The sequence below is a fragment of the Felis catus genome, chromosome X (assembly GCF_018350175.1).
Source record: "Felis catus isolate Fca126 chromosome X, F.catus_Fca126_mat1.0, whole genome shotgun sequence".
Classification (NCBI taxonomy): domain Eukaryota; kingdom Metazoa; phylum Chordata; class Mammalia; order Carnivora; family Felidae; genus Felis; species Felis catus.
Genome location: NC_058386.1, coordinates 49,606,677 through 49,627,500, shown reverse-complemented (window position 1 = coordinate 49,627,500; position 20,824 = coordinate 49,606,677). Strand labels below are relative to the sequence as shown.

The 20,824-nt window shown below is 41.4% G+C and overlaps 1 protein-coding gene across 9 annotated transcripts; it reads left to right on the top strand.

Moving 5' to 3' along the window:
• Positions 1-7,656: 7,656 nt before the first annotated feature.
• On the top strand, positions 7,657-20,298 carry LOC105261410 (spindlin-2). 9 transcript variants are annotated; one of them, XM_045050754.1, is made up of 4 exons: positions 7,657-8,089; positions 8,744-8,970; positions 10,998-11,073; positions 19,342-20,298. In XM_045050754.1, exons 1-4 carry the CDS (start codon positions 7,861-7,863, stop codon positions 20,118-20,120), a joined length of 1,311 nt encoding a protein of 436 aa, XP_044906689.1. In that variant the 5' UTR covers positions 7,657-7,860; the 3' UTR covers positions 20,121-20,298. The 9 variants fall into 9 exon arrangements, with proteins under 9 accessions (XP_044906689.1, XP_044906692.1, XP_044906691.1 ...); XM_045050757.1 differs by having other exon boundaries at positions 7,934-8,072; XM_045050756.1 differs by having other exon boundaries at positions 7,948-8,139.
• Positions 20,299-20,824: the final 526 nt, after the last annotated feature.

Sequence of the window (20,824 nt, the reverse complement as noted above, 5' to 3'; positions counted from 1 at the left end):
GACCCAGCAAAAAAGAGAACTACAGGCCAGTATCCTTGATGAATATGGATACAAAAATTTTCAACAAGATACTAGCAAATCGAATTCAACAGTATATAAAAAGAATTATTCACCATGATCAAGTGGGATTCATTCCTAGGCTGCAGGGCTGGTTCAATATTCGCAAATCAATCAATGTGATACATCACATTAATAAAAGAAAAGATAAGAACCATATGATCCTGTCAATTGATGCAGAAAAAGCATTTGACAAAATTCTGCATCATTTCTTAATAAAAACCCTTGAGAAAGTCGGGATAGAAGGAACATACTTAAACATCATAAAAGCCATTTGTGAAAAGCCCACAGCTAATATCATCCTCAATGAGGAAAAACTAAGAGCTTTCTCCTGAGATTGGGAACACGACATGGATGTCCACTCTCACCACTGTTGTTTCACATAATGTTGGAAGTGCTAGCATCAACAATCAGACAACAAAAGGAAATCAAAGGCATCAAAGTTGGCAAAGATGAAGTCAGACTTTCACTTTTTGCAGATGACATGATATTATACATGGAAAATCTGATAGACTCCACCAAAAGTCTGCTATGACTGATACATGAATTCAGCAAAGTCGCAGGCTACAGAATCAAAGTACAGAAATCAGTTGAATTCTTATACACTAATAATGAAGCAACAGAAAGACAAATAAAGAAACTGATCCAATTCACAATTGCACCAAGAATCATAAAATACCTAGGAATAAACCTAACCAAAGATGTAAAATATCTGTATGCTGAAAACTATAGAAAGCTTATGAAGGAAATTGAAGAAGATAAAAAGAAATGGAAAAGCATTCCATGCTCATGGATTGGAAGAATAAATATTGTTAAAATGTCGATACTACCCAAAGCAATCTACACATTCAATGCAATCCCAATCAAAATTTCACCAGCATTATTCTCAAAGCTAGAACAAGCAATCCTAAAATTTGTATGTATATTGGTTTTTGTTGCAAAACAATGAGTGAAAAAATGTTCAGGCATAAACATTACATTAGGATAAATTTTGGTGACAAATTTAGTATAGAAATTCAAGTTAAAAAAAGAATTATTTCCAATAGATAAATAAGATTTTTGCATTAATTTTTTAAATGGATAATGGTAGATATCAAATAGGTATGGCATTTTTATTTGGTTGCATCCATTTTAAAAAAAGCAATGTAAACTTCTCATTTAAAAATTTCAGTATTAACAGTACAAAGGATATTACATCCTTTGTAAGTGCACAGTCCTGTGATAAAAACGTTTTTATGCCATCCTAAAACATGCAGGTGAGTGCATTAATATTTCAGATTACTTCTAGTGGGTACATGTGGCAAAATTTTTGACCCCCACTGCTTTAAGATGATGATTTACATAATACTGATGTATTTAAGCTTATACTCAATTTCATTTGTAGATACCCACCACCCCTATGTCTCATGCCTTCAAAGAATATAGGGAGGTTTATAAAATAAAGCATATTACAATACAATATCCCAGATGTCATTGCAATAGGTAGAAAAAGCCAGGTAACGAGCTCGTCTAGTCTTTTGTAGTTCACAGAACTAGGTCTTCTTTTCCAATTGATGAGAGAAAAGTCTCATCAACTGAGGCTTTTTAGGACACATTCCACCCTAGTTTTCTTTGTCCAAGAAGCTATTTAATGGAAACTCTACTCCTTGTTACTTAAAACGTAGTTCATGCACCAGCTGCCTGGGTATCACCTGGCAGAATCTCAGGTTCTATTCCAGACCTACTTAATCAGAATCTGCATTTTAATAAGACCCCCACCCCGGATGATTCATAGGAATGTTAAAATTTGAGTTCTAAGAGTTTAGGCTATATAGTCTAGAGTTTAGTCCTAGGGCATTAACTAATTATTATCATTTAAGGAAAAAGTCTGTAGTTCAGCTCCAAAGGGAGCCAATCACTCTTAAATATTTTGGATGTACTTCAACAAGCAATTTAAACTACTTTAAGCAATGATTTCTTATCTTATGATTATTTTTTATTTCAACCACTAGACTATTATTGTATAAGGAAATACTTTAATTAGAAATCTCAATACAAACAGGTATTATATCAGCTCAATTAAATCATTTCTAATAATCAAACTCATTAGTCTTGCATACCTGTCAATTTTCAATTTATCATTTTAGACAATTTGCTTTACAATTAACAGGCCAAATAAAATGACCACCTAGAATATCATCACTGGAAGAAATTACAAAGATCTTATCTAAGGGCAAAGTGACTCTTAAAGAGATTTTCCAGTGGCTTCAGAATGTCAAAGGGAAAATAAACCTTTCTACTTCTTTGAAGTGCTATCTGTGTAGAACTCAACCCCTTCACCTACATGCTGCTGATTAGCAGTACTTATAAGAAGGTTAGGGGCAATGGCACCCCTAACAGTTGATTGAATATGCCCCCATCAATTTCATGTAGATTCTCTGAGACAACAGCCAAAATCTGTCAAGACAGACCCATCAGTGAAAGACCTATGAAGATCCTCCTCAGGTTGAGGCTATGATGCTGGCTACTGATCTTGGATCCCTCCCCAGGAATCCTTCACAGTATGTTGATATAAATACAAGAGGCTCACCCTGACCTGTTGCCAAATACTTCTGAGTTTGTTTCTCTGAGGAGTTGGTTTTACTGGGTCAAACCTTGTGTCCCAAAGTAGGTGAATGCCCCTATCTCTACATAATGCCCAGTAGAAATGTTTTATTTTATGCAGAAGAATCCATAGGACCTGAGTCCCAAGAATTGAAATGTGGTCCACAAAGTTCATCATCTTAAACTCTTGGGCATGGTAGAACAAATCATTTAGACATCTAAAGATGAACTGCAATGTGTAGATTCTCATCTGGCTAAATCCTTTCTCTGCTGAGAACACAGAAATTGAATACAACTGGGTTCTTTCCACAGCAATTAAGAAATAGCCTACAATTGAAGGGAAAGAAGATTTTAACACATTGAGACTCCCATCTCCAGTACTTCCAACAATGGGAATCAAGTGAGTTTGGCAAGGAGTTATAGTAGTTAGTGTGGTATTTAAATAAATTGGCTCTTTGAACGGAAGTAAGATCAAGAACAGACATATATGCCTAGAAAAGGGGTAGGTGCTGACCTGGAAGAATTGCTTAAGGCTCATTGCCAAGGTCACAACCTATATTAATCTGCTTGGATTGCCATAGCAAAATACCATAGACTGCATTACTTAAACAACAGAAATTTATTTCTCACAATTTTAATTTTCTTAATGTTTATTTATTTATTTATTTTTGAGAGAGAGAGAGAGAGAGACAGTGTGAGCAGGGGAGGGGCAGAGAAAGAGTGAGACACAGAATCTGAAGCAGGCTCCAGGCTCTGAGCTGTCAGAACAGAGCCCAATGCGGGGCTCAAACCCATGAACCGTGAGATCATGACCTGAGCTGAAGTCGGATGCTTAACCGACTGAGCCACTCAGATGCCCCACTTTCTCACAATTTTAAAATCTAGAAGTCCAAGATCAAGGTGCCAAACAATGCAGTTCCTGGTGAGAGCTTTCTTCCTGGCTTGCAGATGGCCACCTTCGTACTGAGTCCCTAAACGGTAGAGACTGAGCTCTGATGTCTTTTCCTCTTCATATAAGGGCACTAATCCTATTGTGACCTCACCCTACCCATATTTTCTCCTACAGGACCCATTTCCAAATATCATCACATTGGGAATTAGGGCCTCAACATATGAATTTTTGGAGGACATAATTCAGTCTGCTACACAACCCATTTCCCAAGCCACACTGGATGACTCAATATGAGTTAAGATGGAAGAAGAGGTAGTATATACAGCTGAAATAACGGGGCAAATCAGCCCTGGTTTGTTCATGGATTAAAATATGGTCAGAAACATCCAACCTTTTCCTCATAAATTAAAACTAAATATATATGTAAAGCACAGATTTTGAACACCCCTTTCCTTATGGTTCTGTAACTTTAAGACTTTGAATTACTCACTGCCCCCAAAATCTGAGGTATTAGAGGTCTATGTAGTGTTTGCATATGTATAAATAAAAAGCATTTCAATGGTATCTTGCATAGTACCTTCTTGTCACAGCTTCATGGTAAGAAGTAGACTCGTAGGGAGCTGAACACATGATGAGAAAGTCCACAAATGCACATCAACTGGCTACACATTCTTCCAATTAGACTTCTGAATGGGCTACACAATTATCATATCCAGGCCAGTAATCCCAGCTTGAGTCAGTCTTTAGATGGACAACTCCACCAGTGTTAATCATAGTGAGGAGATGCCCTTATTTACCAGTGCAATGAAACAAGGAATGTGAGGAAGTCAGTATGGTATAACAAAGCAACGGAAGAGAGTTTCAAACATCAACAACCTTCTCCCTTTCTTAAAGATAATTGTAAGTGTTTTCCCTAACAATGTATACTTTAGAAGTAGACCACTGACCAAATATCATAAATATGGAATAGTTCTTGATTTCTTCCAGACTGAGTTTATACCACAACTCCATGCAAATGCCATTATACATGCTTAGCTTGAAGAACTTAATTGGAATTTCCTTAAAAAAATAGATTTATTTATTTTTGAGAGACAGAGCGCATGCAGGGAAGGGAAAGACAGGGAGGGAGACAGAAGATCTGAAGTGGGCTCCATGCTGACAGCAGAGAGCCCAAGGCTGGGCTCCAACTCACAAGCCATGAGATCATGACCTGAGCCAAAGTCAGATGCTCAATCAACTGAGCCACCCAGGTGCACCAGTTGGAATTTCTTAATACATGTATGGTTAAGTTAACATATGGATACTATAGAAAGTATTGTGGAGTTCTGAATATTTTTGGGTTAATCTAAGGTGTAATAACTGTTTAAGAGGATAGGAAGCCTGAAATCTGTGTGCAATGGGAACTCAAAGGCAAATGGAAAGATATGGGGGTCACAAATAAGGCCGAGACTAAAGAGAAGATAGTATATAAGCAATATATCTGTCCTTAAAGCCTTTGTAGTTTGGAGAAGGAACAAGGTGGGATATGTAAAAACAGTTGGGAAAGTTTGTTCCTTGGTGGTATTTAAGGAGTCATTCTTGCACACTACATATATTCTACTTGTAGTAATACCAGAAAAAATAGTTTCTAAGACAACATTAAAGTCTTTCTGAAATGTGCCCAGTGGGGTCATTATCAAATTATTCTCTCTTTAACTTAATTCCCAAGAAGGTACAGAAGTTAGGACTTACTAGTTTTCCCAGAGTCAGAAAATTTGTTTTGAGATAGAAGATTTTTGGTGATTTTTATGTACAATGTGAGCTTTGATGCCCTGGGACATTTAATGTATAAATCTAATCATACTGTTTACCCTTATTGGGTCAGACAATTCAAAATCAGGAATGTTAAAGGATAACTGTAAGGAGCCTGGTCCAAATTTCAGCAAAATATTTTTATAAATGAAACCCAAAGACAGCAAAAGTCACAAGGAATGGTGTAAATAACATACCCACAAGTTGAAATAATTTAGAAATAAAAACTTTGAAAGGGTGTAAGTTGTTATGAGCTAACCAAAGAAATCTGTGATTAATTGGAAGTGACTAGCTAGGCATAGTATCAGAGAAACATAAATTTTAGAAGAGTAATAGAAGCTTTCAGATGGCCTTTCCAAATAATAGCCTGGAATTGCTATAGACATTGTTGATTACCCTGTCAATATCTATTTCAATCTTCCTCAATTGTGGAGTTCCTATGTCATTTTGGTGGGATTGACCCCACCTCCAACTTTAGGGATGACAATTAACATAAGCCAATTATTCAAATGGATCCACTTTGTTAATGTGATTGCTTTCCAAATAAGTATATACACTGGACCTGAGAAAGTGAATATGGTGTTATCTTTGTCCATATTACAAGATCAGGCAAAGGATCTATGCTGGTCCCAATTAAAGCAAATCAAAATTTTGCTCAAAAGTTCTTGTAGAGGTTCTCTCTGTCATACATAAACATAAGGATGTTGATAGCCATATTGTAATATAAGCTTCATGATGAAACTGACATCAGATAGAAAATAGAAGATACAGCAAAACTGATTTTGGATGCCATCATTGAGTGTATTCATTTTAGGATTGTATTAAAAAGGTAACAAAGAGGGGCACTTGGGTGGCTCAGCATGTTAAGTGTCCAATTTCATCTCAGGTCATGATCTCATGGTTCATGAGTTCGAGCCCTGTATCTTGCTCTATGCTGACATCTCAGAGCCTGGAGCTTGCTTCAGATTCTGTCTCCCTTCTCTCTGCCCCTCCCATGAGCACACACTGTCTCTCTCTCTCTCTCTCTCTCTCTCAAAAATAAATAAACATTAAAAAGACATAACAAAGAGGGGCTCTTGGTGGCTCAGCTGGTTAAGTGTCCAACTCTTGCTTTTGACTCAGGTCATGATCTCACAGTAGGTGGGATTGATCCCCACATTGGAGTTTGTGCTGACAGTGCAGAGCCTGCTTGAGATTCTCTCTCTCTCTCTCTCTCTCTCTGCTCCTCCCACACTTGTGTGTGCATTCCCTCTCTCACTCAAAATAAATAAATAAACTTAAATAAAAAGTAACAAAGACTCAGAGTCTTAAATCATGCAAATTTATTTTCTCGCAGTTCTAGAACTTATCAATCCAAGATCAAGATGTCCAAGTCCAAGAATTCAGGTTTCACTTCTTGATTTCCACATGGCCATGTTCTCCCTTGTCTTTGCATGGTCTTTCTTACATGTGTGCCTGTGTTCTAATCTCCTATTTTTATAAAGACACCAGCTACATTGGATTAATGCCCACCCATGTGATACCATTTCACCTTAATTACTGCTGTACAGACCCTACCTCCAAATACATTAACATTTTCAGGTACTGTTAGGACATAAACATATTAATTTGGAAGAGAAGTAATTCAGCCCATGAGACTGGGCACAAAGAGTAAGCCTAATCTGATACTTATCAGATTTTTCAAATAATTAGCCAATAATTACGTTTATTTTGAATCGTTTTGAGATTTCTTTCCTCGGGCAAGTAGCTGATAACATCATACCTGATATAGTACCATACCATTATTGATATTTTACAGAATTATAAGATATATTGAAACAATCTATAAACAACATGAGCAGATACAAACAAGATTCAAAATAAATAACACTTTATGCAAAACTAGATAAGGTTATTGCTAACTGTAATCAAATTCGAGAAAAACTCGCTAGGTTTAAAATAAGCCACTATTTCTCCAAATACAGATCTCAAAATCTAAGATACTCACACCTGCTTTGGATAAATTCTTATTATGGACATTTCTGCGGATATGCATAAATGGAGAATTATGTCTGTATGTTATGTGATTGCAGAGGTGTGTACTTCAGATTATATGTCTGGAGATATGATTATCTGTAAATACATAGAAAAGATGTGCATGTATATACATATCATAAAATTTCCTAGGAATATAAAGGATTTCTCTACTATGTGTGTTTTGGGTAAGGTATTTTTTCGTGAATTTGTTAATATGCAGAAAATGTGAAGAATATGTGAAAAAAATGACAAGGAATTCTAGCAGGAGAGATGAGAGGTGGAGCTAGAGAGCCTGAGATAGTGGGGTTACACAAGAAGAGGAAAGGAAAACCTACAGGTCTCAAGGATCTGATTTTTGGAAAGAGGAGGAACAGCCAAGGAGTAGTTGATAGACTAGGAAGGCTGGTTGCCTAGTATTTAGCAGGAAGGGGAGGCCTCTTTACCGACAGGAAACTGAAAGTCTACTCCTATACAGAGAGAGGGAGGAGACTGCGGCAGCGGCAGCGGCTGGTGGGAGCCCGATGTGGCAGAGGGGCAGCCGCAGCCGACCGGGAGGCGGGGGGCCCGCGAAGCTCAGAGCTGGGGATACCGCCGCCATCCTCTTCGCCTACCCCACAGCCCTCCTAGACGCGCTCCCCGCCTACAGATCCACCCCTCCCAGCCCGTGCAAGCACCCGGCTCGTCGCCTGCTGATCCTCCTTCGACACAGGCTCACCGCGGAGGCAGCAGCGAGGTGTCCGATTTGGGCACGTGAGGCCCGCGACCCGGGGCGGCGGACGCCAGCTAGGGCAGGGCCATTGGTGGGCTCCAGGATGGGGAGGGGGGATGGGATGGACTCCTGCTGGAGATAGGGGGTGGAGGCGGGAGCTGGGTGAGGCTGGGGAGGGGTGTGCGATGGGAAATAGGAAAAGGGGGTGGCGTTAGGAGCCAGGCAAGAAATGAAGGTGAGCCTGGAGGAGTGAGGGTACCGGATGCCAGAAAGCGATTGTGGGTAGACAGGGGGCGTATGGGCAGCAGGCTGGGGTATCCAGGGCGGGAGGACAGTGAGTATGTGCGGATCAAGGCGGTGAAGGAATAGATAGGCGCTTTGCAGGGCATTGAGAGTGGGCGCCAGGGACGGGTGGTGGAGGCAGTGGGCTCTGAACAAGGAGGTAGCCCGCCCCCTCCTGCAGAGTTCCTAACCCTGGCCAGCACCACTGCCGCTGCCGCCCTTTCCCGCAGTCTAAAGGAACCTAGGAGGGAGAGCATTTGCAGGCACACAGCCAGGATTTCCAGCACTGCTGCCAGGCTCATGGGGGGAAATTTAGGTTCTGACGCAGGGTACAGAGACACGTCGCTGTTGGGAGAACTTCACCTTATGGCATACTGAATGTTTCTCTCTTATCTTCTCTCCTCCCCCTGCAGGCATGAAGACCCCCAACACACAGGAGGCCGAAGGGCAACAAACCAGGGCAGCTTCGGGACGGGCTACTGGGTCCACAAACATGACGAAGAAAAAAACCTCCCAAAAGAAGCAGAGAGGCAGACCTTCGTCCCAGTCCCGCAGGAACATCGTGGGCTGCAGAATTTCACATGGATGGAAGGAAGGTGATGAGCCCATCACCCAGTGGAAAGGAACCGTTCTGGATCAGGTGCCTATAAATCCCTCTCTTTATCTGGTGAAATATGATGGAATTGACTGTGTCTATGGACTGGAACTTCACAGAGATGAAAGAGTTTTGTCTCTTAAAATTCTTTCCGATAGGGTGGCATCATCTCAAGTCGGTGATGCCAACCTTGCAAACACCATAATTGGTAAAGCTGTGGAACATATGTTTGAGGGTGAGCATGGTTCTAAGGATGAATGGAGGGGAATGGTCTTAGCCCAAGCACCTATCATGAAAGCCTGGTTTTATATTACCTATGAGAAGGATCCTGTCTTGTACATGTACCAGCTTCTAGATGATTATAAAGAAGGAGACCTCCGTATCATGCCAGAGTCCAGTGAGTCTCCTCCAGCAGAGAGGGAGACAGGAGGAGTTGTAGATGGCCTGATAGGTAAACATGTGGAATATACCAAAGAAGATGGCTCCAAACGGATTGGCATGGTCATTCACCAAGTGGAAGCCAAACCCTCTGTGTATTTCATCAAGTTTGATGATGATTTCCATATCTATGTCTATGATTTGGTGAAAAAGTCCTAACTGTTAGGGTAAACTTTGCCACATTTGTGAGAACAAATGTATACTTTGTAGACGTGCAAAACAATGTTGCTTTTCAGTGTATTGAAAGCTTAAGGGTCCCTGTTAATTCAACATCTTTGCCAGCATAACTGTTGTTTTTTTTTTTTTTTTTGAAAATACAAATTTATGTGGACATGACATGCTGTGTGTAAGGACTTTGTCATGTTGAAAAGATTGGGTGTGTTTGGTGGATGGGGCATGAAAGGAAGGGACAGCTGTAAATGCAGGCTGTGAATAAAGTTCAGCTAGTATCATAATCAGTCATCTAAAAATGGAATAGGACTTAGCTGGCCTGGTCTAGAGAGGGGGGAGGAGAAGGAACTAGAGATGGGCTGTAGAGGGAGGGAGAATGGGAGGTGACTGCTTAGGAAGAGGCTCCCTGGAGGAGGGATGGCCTAAGAGAGAGAGAGGCACCCAACTAGGAGGGGGTAGAGAATAGCAGAGAGAGAGTGAGATCTTGGGGCTTAGAGGAAAACAAACAGAATGCCTTGAGTAGAGAGGGTCTCAAAGTAGCTTAGAAGAGGTCCAGAGCAAGGGGCAGGGGGAGAGAAAGTTGGCAGGAATCTGGAGGGTACTCAAAGGGAGGGTTCTGCGCATGAGTAAGGAGTCAGAAGGGGAGGAACACTGAGGAAGGAAGAATTCCAAGCAGAAAGATTGACAGAGGAAGTGAGAATGCAGAAAAGGAGAATGTGGGGAATGGGGCCCAGGAGACATGGGAAAGCCCAGGAAAAAGTTGGACTTCTGGCAGTATCCACATTGCCTTCCCCTGGCTCTGTGCAGAAAAGATGTAACAGCTGTCAAAGAAGCCAAATGGGTTGGAAGTTCCCTAGAATGGCATTTTGACAGGGATGACTTGAGTTAAGTAGGAGCCAACTTTATACCTAAAAGGCTTTTCTTATTTCAGGGAGCTCATGCCACACCTGCCGAGCAGAACCCAAACCCTCAGCTTAAACACACTGACCTGACACCCCATGAGCTGGGGGCTGTAAGCAGTCTCCTCACTTTTCCCAGAGGACCAGGTGCAGTAATCTTGGACCCGGAGGTCTTGGTTCATTTCCCTTACACTGGATAAACAATTCTTGTGGGGCGTAGGTAAGCGGAGTGCTCAGGACTTAAGAGATGTGCCTCCTTGCGTTTGGAAAGTATTTTATCCAAAAAAAATTAGAACCTTACTGAAGTCAGGTACAGGAGTCCCCTCACTGTTCTTTCTCCTACTGGACTGTGCCTTGCCTCCCTAGAGAGGAGGGGCATCAGAGGATTGAGCCTAATGTTTATCTCAGGACATGGGGAGTACTTGACAGTCCATGCCTAGCTCAGCAGCTGCCTGAAACCACAGGTGGTTCCACCCAATGCTTCACTGAATGGAGGTCTGCTGCCTCTAGAGTCCCTATTCAGGCTATACCGTGACAAAGCTGGTGGCTACTGACCCTTCACAGGTACCTCCTGACCAGCCTTGCCCACCTCAAGCACACAGGGAAGCTGTGATGGAAGTTTGTGCAGCTCTGTTTCCAGGTGAGATGGATGGCATGGGGCAGTCGGGCCGGGAGTTGTGACTTTGTATAACTAACTCTTTCAACTGTATAATGCCACATAGAGGGGCGGTGGTTGGTGGGGAGAGGGTGCAGTGACCCCAATAAAGTCCCTCAGGGGTATGGCGCTCTAGCACATGGGTCTGTGTCCTTCTCTTTTTCTCCCCCTTGTCTTTCTCCAGTCATGTTGTGGAAGTTTCCTTGAAAACCTTCTCTCTGATTTCCCCACCCTACGCTTCACTAAGATATGCCCCTGCCCTCAAACAAAGAGTTAAGGTGAGCTCACTGCTCAGTCTTCCCTAACTCCATACATTGGGGGGTGGGGGGAAGGGCCAGGTGGTGGCAGGGAGCTTCTAGAATTTGAAAAAAGTGGTAATTCTAGTTCATTCTCTACACCCAACATGACCTGAAACTGTTTGCCTGAAGAATCACACAAGGCAAGCCCACCTTGCAGGGACTGGTTTTCTTTCATCACACAATTTAGTCTAGCAAACACCTGCAGGCCACCCATGGGCCAATTTCAGTCAGGGGTCATGCTTTCTTCGATCCTGGTGTTTTCCATTTTTAAATTAGTTACTTAGACATTTGGGAGATTTCGCATTACAAAAATCCATATTTCTGGCCCACCTCAAAACAAAATAAAACAAAACAAAAAACAAAACAATAAACTGAGAATTAACATTCCACATTCCAACAAGGATACAAGCATCTGGGTCTGAGGAAGGGCTTTGCCCATTTTAGACTCTGAATGCTCTCTCAAACTAGCCATACCCCCAGCTGGCCTGATTCACTCACTGGAATAAAATTCCCAGTTGTCCCCTGAAGGCATTTGCATTTGTAGCTTTGGGGCTAGACCCAGAGGAAACTGCCTAGCCCCACTTTTGGCGTAAGCTCACCCCATTTCCTTTTTTTTTTATTACATTTTTTAATGTTTATTTATTTTTGGGAGACAGAGAGACAGAGTGCAAGCAGGGGAGGGGGAGAGAGAGAGACACACATAATCTGAAGTAGGCTCCAGGCTCTGATCCGTCAGCACAGAGCCCAACACGGAGCTCGAACCCACAAAGTGCAGGATCATGACCTGGGCTGAAGTCGGACATTTAGCCAACTCAGCCACCCAGGCACCCCCCAGTTGTTTTTAATTCATTTGCTTTATCTTCATCCCACCAATACTTTAGGTAGGCTCTGTGCCAGGCAGTCTTCAGGCTCAGGTACTGGTGATATGGTAATGAACAAAATAAATGAAACAATCTTACCCTGGTGGAGCTTTCATTTTAGTGCGGGAGACAGACAGTAGCCAAGGTACAATAAGTGAAATGTAAAGTATTGTCAAAGTGGTAAGTGTGAAGAAAGGAAAAATAAAGCAAGGGATGGGGAATTGGAATTCCAGGTGTGAGGCTGAAATTGGATAGATAGAGTCCAGGGAAGGGCTCACTGAGAACATTACTTTTGAGTAAGGACCTGAAGGCAGTGACAGGACCAGTCCTGTGGCTGACTGGGGAAGGAGCATTCCAGGTAAGAGGGACAGCAGGGCAGGAGTAAGCCTGACATAGTCAAGGAACACTGAGGATACCAGCATGGCTGGAGCTGAGAGAGTAAGGTAGAGAATATCAGGAAAGTGAGTTGAGAGAAATGATGGGGATCTGGCAGAAGCTGATAGCTTAGAGCCTTGGAAGTCCTAGAATGGAATTTTGTTTTTACACTGAAATTGATGGGGATCCATTGAGTATTTTCAGCATAGGTAAGGCATGATTCCCTCATATTCTAATAGGAACACTTGCAAGTTTGGAGAGTGTCTCTGTTGGGTACGTGGATGGAAAAAGGGAATTTATTCAGGACTATTCCCATATTCCAGTAACAGGTAATGGTGGGTTAAATTCATCTGACAGCAGTGGTATGATGAAATTGATTTGAATTCTAGGTACATTTTGAAGCATAGCTCTCAATATTTTCCCTTAGAGAAGATATCTTGTGGAAGGAAATGTAGGAGGGGTCAATGACAACACTAAATTCCAGACTTTCTGATATCTTTGAGCCAAATAACATCTCAAACAATACAACAACAACAACAACAACAACAACAACAATGACAACAAATGACGCATTTGGGCTCTTACTGCCTAGGGTTGGTTGTATGATGCTGATGTAGTGAAGTCATGGAGAGTGAGAAACTAATGACAAAAACTTATGTAAATTTTTATTCTCAGCTTTACCCCCTTAGAATGTTTTCTAGTTCTTCTATTGGAACCAAGTGAAAACTAAATGATGCTATCATGGTAATGGGCAGCAGGTACCCAGATTTTGTCATGGATTTAAAACAGTACAGGATTTAACATAACTGGGTGTAAAAGGAGGCAGGATTTTGACAGGTCTTGTGCTGTGTCTCAGTAAAGGACAGATACCTATGCTCACATAGAATGATTCAAAATGCATTGTGCATGTCATATTCCATTCCTCATTTCCCAAGCTTAAGTGTTCTTTCTGAGTATAAGTTTAAAATGGAAGTGGGTATAGTATAATGAGTTATTAGTGAAGAGATCACACAATTAGTCTTGGATTTTGCATGCATTACTACTAAAGGGATATGGTCAGAATTTCCCAAACCTTTTCCCCATGTCCTTCCTGGAGACAATTGCAAAGTAACACTTTGGAATACCAAAAGTTCTTTTCTGCCTTAGAGATGACAATACATTTCCTAATAACTAATTTCCTGTATTTATTTTTTTTTAATTAAATTCAAGTGTATTTATATTAGAGAATTAATGCTATATCCTGGCATACTCCTGATGGTTATTCCTTCCCTTCCAAATTAAAATTGTGCCACAGCTCAAAATAATGTTTTGGTTGAGGTTTTAGAATACTGATAAATAAAATCCTTTTTCTTTTTGCAAGTTTGTAACCATTTGAGAGACAAGCACAATAATTACACAAATTGACCTCAAAATATCTCTTTTATAATTGATAAAAGCTGGATTGGTGGACATGCTTAGCTATGAGGCCACAAGGATTACCTCATACTTCACCTACTCACGGGCAAAGCTGGATAACTGCAAGTCTCCCTGATAGAAAAACAGGTGCCCCTAGCCTGCAAACCTTATTGTATGTTTGAGAATAAATTTTATTGCATCTTCTATAATATTTTTAAAGTTTACTTATTTATTTAGAGAGCACATGAGCAGGGAATGGGTAGAAAGAGAGAGGGAGAGAATCCCTAGCAGGCTCCACGCTGTCAGTGCACAGCCCAACATGGGGCTCAATCTCAGGAACCATAAGATCACGACCTGAACCAAAATCAAAAGTGGAATGCTCGGGGCGCCTGGGTGGCGCAGTGGGTTGAGCGTCCGACTTCAGCCAGGTCACGATCTCGCAGTCCGTGAGTTCGAGCCCCGCGTCGGGCTCTGGGCTGATGGCTCAGAGCCTGGAGCGTGTTTCCGATTCTGTGTCTCCCTCTCTCTCTGACCCTCCCCCGTTCATGCTCTGTCTCTCTCTGTCCCAAAAAATAAATAAAAACGTTGGAAAAAAAAATTAAAAAAAAAAAGTGGAATGCTCAACTGACTGAGCCACCCATCCCTGGATTGCATCTTCTGCCTAAAAGAGATAAATCCAAGAGACAACTCAATTCTCACCTGTCCAACTCTTAGCAATCTCACCAATTAAAGAAGTCATTGGGAGATATGAAGCCAGGGAAATGAGGGTCTTATTTGACAACTATTATACATAATCATTGATAGAAGAATCAAAATGAAATGTCTCTTTTTTAAAATAAAAAATGCTTATTGAAGTACATTATTGACACATTGTATTAATTTCAGGTATACAACATAATAATTTGATATTTGTATATATTATGAAATGATTACCATAGTTACAAAAATTTTTTTGTTGTGATGAGAACTTTTAAGATCTATTCTTTTAGCAGCTTTTAAATATGCAATGTAGTACATTAACTATAGTCACCTTGGTGCATATTACATCCCCATGACTTATTTATTTTATAACTGGAAGTTTGTACATTTCACCCATTGTGCCCATAATTTCTTTACTTTGTGCAGTTAATATGTTGTAGAACATACTGAACATAATTTTCAGTGGGTTATGGTTTAGGGGATTAATATTTTCTGTGTGACTTTAATGTCCTTTTAAAGATCAATTTGAGAGGCTTCTGAGGTAAACTGAATTGCCTAACTAATTAAAGAACTAACAGCAGATATTGAAGGAGGGGCCTCACAAAGTATGGGTATGACTTCTCTGACTCTACTATAATCATCTTGTCTCCATCATGAAGGAAGAGAACTGCACCACTGGTTGTCCACAGGAGTGCCTAATTAACCCACTGGCTTAAAAGAGACTAAAATGTGGATAGAGGAATACTCTTATCATTAAAATCACTTTAAAATGTTAGCTAAAATATGACAGATCACCTTTTCAATGTATAACTGAGCTTTAAAGATTGTGAGGAAAATACCCAGGGTCCAACAATGAACAGAGAACTGAAAAAAGCAGTAAACACATGACCTGATACTTTGACAGCATGGAGGGAAAAGGGCATCGTCTCAGTAATTAAAAATTATAAAAAAGAAGTTTTTACCCCTGATTAAATTGTGTATGGAGAGCTAAGGTCTCCTTGTCTTTCTTTCAGTTCTTCATATAATAGCCAGTGATCTTTTAAAAATATAAATGAGATTATATCACTGTCCTCCTTAAAACTCTCCAAAGGCTTCCTATTACAGTTGATATCCAATCCAATCTTCTTGTTTTACCCTGTAATCCCTAGATAATGCATTCTCAACTAGGATAATATTGCCCCCAAGGGGGAGGAAATTGATCCCTGGTGTGGTGGGAGGTGAAAAAAAAAAATCTTACCTGTTACAAAGGTTTGTGATCCTCCAAAGCTCAACTGTATGACAAAATCTTATTTTTAGAATTACTCTCATTGAGTTTTCTTGGATATTCCATGAGCAACACTGATATTGAGTTAATGGAAAATATACAAAATATATACAAGATCAGTGTTAAAAAACCATAGCAAATAGGTGGCTCTGATTGGAACACTTTCAATCCATTGCTTATTCCTGAAGTCATATCATGAGAAGTGGCCTATGTGTGCCTATTGGCTGTCCTTGACTATCTTTACATTTTGTCCTCCATGCCCTTGTGTGTATTTTGTGCTTTGTGAATTAAAACAACATATATTTAATTCTACAGTAGTTATCCAACTCATTATTTATGCCAAATGATGCAAAGGAAAAATAATGTCAGTGACATATTAATAAATAGCAGCTAGTTAAAACATCAAGTTAAAGTTAAAAGTTGAGTTTACTAAAAATAACCGTTAAAATTATTTTTTCAATTGTTTTGCTTTTGTTGGAAAAAGTTTTCAAATTATTTTAAAAGCAGGATATACTGATATGTATATAAATTTCTAATTTGCATTTGTAAATTGTATACATTATCATTTACATAGGTAAATAAATTTCATTAAAAATTGCTCAACAACTGGGTGTTGTATGGAAACTAATTTGTCAATAAATTTCATATAAAAAAAAAAAATTGCTCAACAAATACAGTTAAGTTAGATGTTAGTAATTTCCTAATTTTTAATTTAACTTCTATCTTCAAATTTTAGTTATTCTTAACCTTACATCAAGCTTGCTATTACACATACATTTATTAAGCAAATAGTTTGCAATTTAAGATAACCTTGAATTTCAAGTAATAGTAAGCACAGACTCAAATTGCTTTAACTACAAAAAAAGTTTTCTATCTCATAACTTCAAGCCCGAAGTAGGACTCCAGAAATGGGTATGATTAGCAGCTAAATGAAATGATCAAAGGGCCCTGGGTATTCCCATTCCCCCTTTGCTATCTTCACAATGCTAGTTTTGCTCACAGGCTGGTTACAGAGATTCCAAGGGTTATATATGACATAGCATCCTAATTTGCATAAGCACTAAATGTGAAACTCTTTTCTCATGCTCAGTGACAATATGTTAATGTTCTCTCACACTTTGTTGAGTCAAGATTTTTATACATTTTATTTTCCCTTTTAGGAATTATTTTATTGTTTTCAGCTTATTCTGTTAACATTCAGCACATCACCTGATTCAGTAACTGTTCACTTGACTATTAACCATTCATATTGTTTACTGCTCTTTGGATTGTTCATTTGCATTTTCTTATGTTTTATTTTGCTTCATTTAAGATGTAAAATGAAATATTGATATGGGAATAAATTTACTGTAAATTTCCCCAAATATTTAAACAATTATTCCAGCATCCCTTAAAGAATACCCGTTCTTTCCTAACTGAATTGTAAAATGATCAATTTACCTAATTATTGTTTTCTAAAGTTATGTTTTCCAAAGCTCTCCTTTCTGATTAGTAGATCACATTACTAGTTATGGTGGAAACATTAGACTAAATGTACAGTAATGAGAGAAAAGTTAACTTGTGGTTACTGTAAAACTGAGTTTTATGGAATGACGACTAGACATGTAATAAGGGCTCAATAAATCTTTGTCGAATGTACAGGAGAAATAATGGTTTCAAAAATATCTAATGTCTTGAGAGAATGTTTACACCTTATGGAAAGAGCAGGACGTGAAATTGCATATATGAAATTATCCCAGTTTTGTAAGAGCACAGAAAAATGACAAAAAAAAACGACTATTAAGATTTTTCTGTGAGCCCTGGTGAATGGGAGCTGGAATGAGCTGCATTTGATTATTTTCTTCATATCAATTTTCTGAAATGTACACAGTGTTAAAATCGTGCAAAAAATTGCAATACAGTAACAGAAAAAAAGGAATAAATAAAAGAAAAAGGGAGAAAACTTTCTAAGAAGTAAAGTCCAGGAAAGAGCAGTCAGAAAAAAATTACACAGAGATTGTGTCAAGATGGCAGACTGAGCACTATCACACTTCTCTCTTCCCATCACAAATCCTTGTAAATTATTTAAAAAGGCATATTTTGTATAAAGATTAACTACAATAAGGGCTCTAGGATTAAGAAAAGACTAATTCCTGGAAGAAGATACCAGATGGGGCAGGTCAGAGGAGGCAGGGGGACTGAGAGGGTGAAACTGGAGGTAAGAACAAAACTAAATAGTCCAGATCAGGGGAGGAAGAAAGACAAGGGGCAATGGGGGAAGGGCAGAAAGTTGAGGACTCCCCTACTCCTTCTTTCGGAAAGGGGCAGGAACTTGAGACCCAGAGCAACTTCCAGGCACAAGGTGGTGGGCTTAAGAGTTGGGGGAAGGGGGTGGGCAAGCAGTGTTTGGCAGGAAGGGGAGGCCTCTCTCCTGGCAGGAAGCTGCGCTACGGCAAGAGGGAGGAGACTGCGGCGGCGGCAGCGGCTGGTGGGAGCCCGATGTGGCAGAGGGGCAGCCGCCGCCGACCGGGAGGCGGGGGGCCCGCGAAGCTCAGAGCTGGGGATACCGCCGCCATCCTCTTCGCCTACCCCACAGCCTTCCTAGACGCGCTCCCCGCCTACAGATCCACCCCTCCCAGCCCGTGCAAGCACCCGGCTCGTCGCCTGCTGATCCTCCTTCGACACAGGCTCACCGCGGAGGCAGCAGCGAGGTGTCCGATTTGGGCACGTGAGGCCCGCGACCCGGGGCGGCGGACGCCAGCTAGGGCAGGGCCATTGGTGGGCTCCAGGATGGGGAGGGGGGATGGGATGGACTCCTGCTGGAGATAGGGGGTGGAGGCGGGAGCTGGGTGAGGCTGGGGAGGGGTGTGCGATGGGAAATAGGAAAAGGGGGTGGCGTTAGGAGCCAGGCAAGAAATGAAGGTGAGCCTGGAGGAGTGAGGGTACCGGATGCCAGAAAGCGATTGTGGGTAGACAGGGGGCGTATGGGCAGCAGGCTGGGGTATCCAGGGCGGGAGGACAGTGAGTATGTGCGGATCAAGGCGGTGAAGGAATAGATAGGCGCTTTGCAGGGCATTGAGAGTGGGCGCCAGGGACGGGTGGTGGAGGCAGTGGGCTCTGAACAAGGAGGTAGCCCGCCCCCTCCTGCAGAGTTCCTAACCCTGGCCAGCACCACTGCCGCTGCCGCCCTTTCCCGCAGTCTAAAGGAACCTAGGAGGGAGAGCATTTGCAGGCACACAGCCAGGATTTCCAGCACTGCTGCCAGGCTCATGGGGGGAAATTTAGGTTCTGACGCAGGGTACAGAGACACGTCGCTGTTGGGAGAACTTCACCTTATGGCATACTGAATGTTTCTCTCTTATCTTCTCTCCTCCCCCTGCAGGCATGAAGACCCCCAACACACAGGAGGCCGAAGGGCAACAAACCAGGGCAGCTTCGGGACGGGCTACTGGGTCCACAAACATGACGAAGAAAAAAACCTCCCAAAAGAAGCAGAGAGGCAGACCTTCGTCCCAGTCCCGCAGGAACATCGTGGGCTGCAGAATTTCACATGGATGGAAGGAAGGTGATGAGCCCATCACCCAGTGGAAAGGAACCGTTCTGGATCAGGTGCCTATAAATCCCTCTCTTTATCTGGTGAAATATGATGGAATTGACTGTGTCTATGGACTGGAACTTCACAGAGATGAAAGAGTTTTGTCTCTTAAAATTCTTTCCGATAGGGTGGCATCATCTCAAGTCGGTGATGCCAACCTTGCAAACACCATAATTGGTAAAGCTGTGGAACATATGTTTGAGGGTGAGCATGGTTCTAAGGATGAATGGAGGGGAATGGTCTTAGCCCAAGCACCTATCATGAAAGCCTGGTTTTATATTACCTATGAGAAGGATCCTGTCTTGTACATGTACCAGCTTCTAGATGATTATAAAGAAGGAGACCTCCGTATCATGCCAGAGTCCAGTGAGTCTCCTCCAGCAGAGAGGGAGACAGGAGGAGTTGTAGATGGCCTGATAGGTAAACATGTGGAATATACCAAAGAAGATGGCTCCAAACGGATTGGCATGGTCATTCACCAAGTGGAAGCCAAACCCTCTGTGTATTTCATCAAGTTTGATGATGATTTCCATATCTATGTCTATGATTTGGTGAAAAAGTCCTAACTGTTAGGGTAAACTTTGCCACATTTGTGAGAACAAATGTATACTTTGTAGACGTGCAAAACAATGTTGCTTTTCAGTGTATTGAAAGCTTAAGGGTCCCTGTTAATTCAACATCTTTGCCAGCATAACTGTTGTTTTTTTTTTTTTTTTTTGAAAATACAAATTTATGTGGACATGACATGCTGTGTGTAAGGACTTTGTCATGTTGAAAAGATTGGGTGTGTTTGGTGGATGGGGCATGAAAGGAAGGGACAGCTGTAAATGCAGGCTGTGAATAAAGTTCAGCTAGTATCATAATCAGTCATCTAAAAATGGAATAGGACTTAGCTGGCCTGGTCTAGAGAGGGGGGAGGAGAAGGAACTAGAGATGGGCTGTAGAGGGAGGGAGAATGGGAGGTGACTGCTTAGGAAGAGGCTCCCTGGAGGAGGGATGGCCTAAGAGAGAGAGAGGCACCCAACTAGGAGGGGGTAGAGAATAGCAGAGAGAGAGTGAGATCTTGGGGCTTAGAGGAAAACAAACAGAATGCCTTGAGTAGAGAGGGTCTCAAAGTAGCTTAGAAGAGGTCCAGAGCAAGGGGCAGGGGGAGAGAAAGTTGGCAGGAATCTGGAGGGTACTCAAAGGGAGGGTTCTGCGCATGAGTAAGGAGTCAGAAGGGGAGGAACACTGAGGAAGGAAGAATTCCAAGCAGAAAGATTGACAGAGG

Excerpts from the sequence above, each read along its gene's own strand:
- LOC105261410 (XM_045050754.1), top strand. The coding sequence starts at position 7,861 with ATGTGGCAGAGGGGCAGCCGCAGCCGACCGGGAGGCGGGGGGCCCGCG. Across the intron at positions 8,971-10,997 it reads AAGGAACCGTTCTGGATCAG|GTACCTCCTGACCAGCCTTG; the intron begins GTGCCTATAAAT and ends GACCCTTCACAG. Across the intron at positions 11,074-19,341 it reads TTGTGCAGCTCTGTTTCCAG|GCATGAAGACCCCCAACACA; the intron begins GTGAGATGGATG and ends CTCCCCCTGCAG.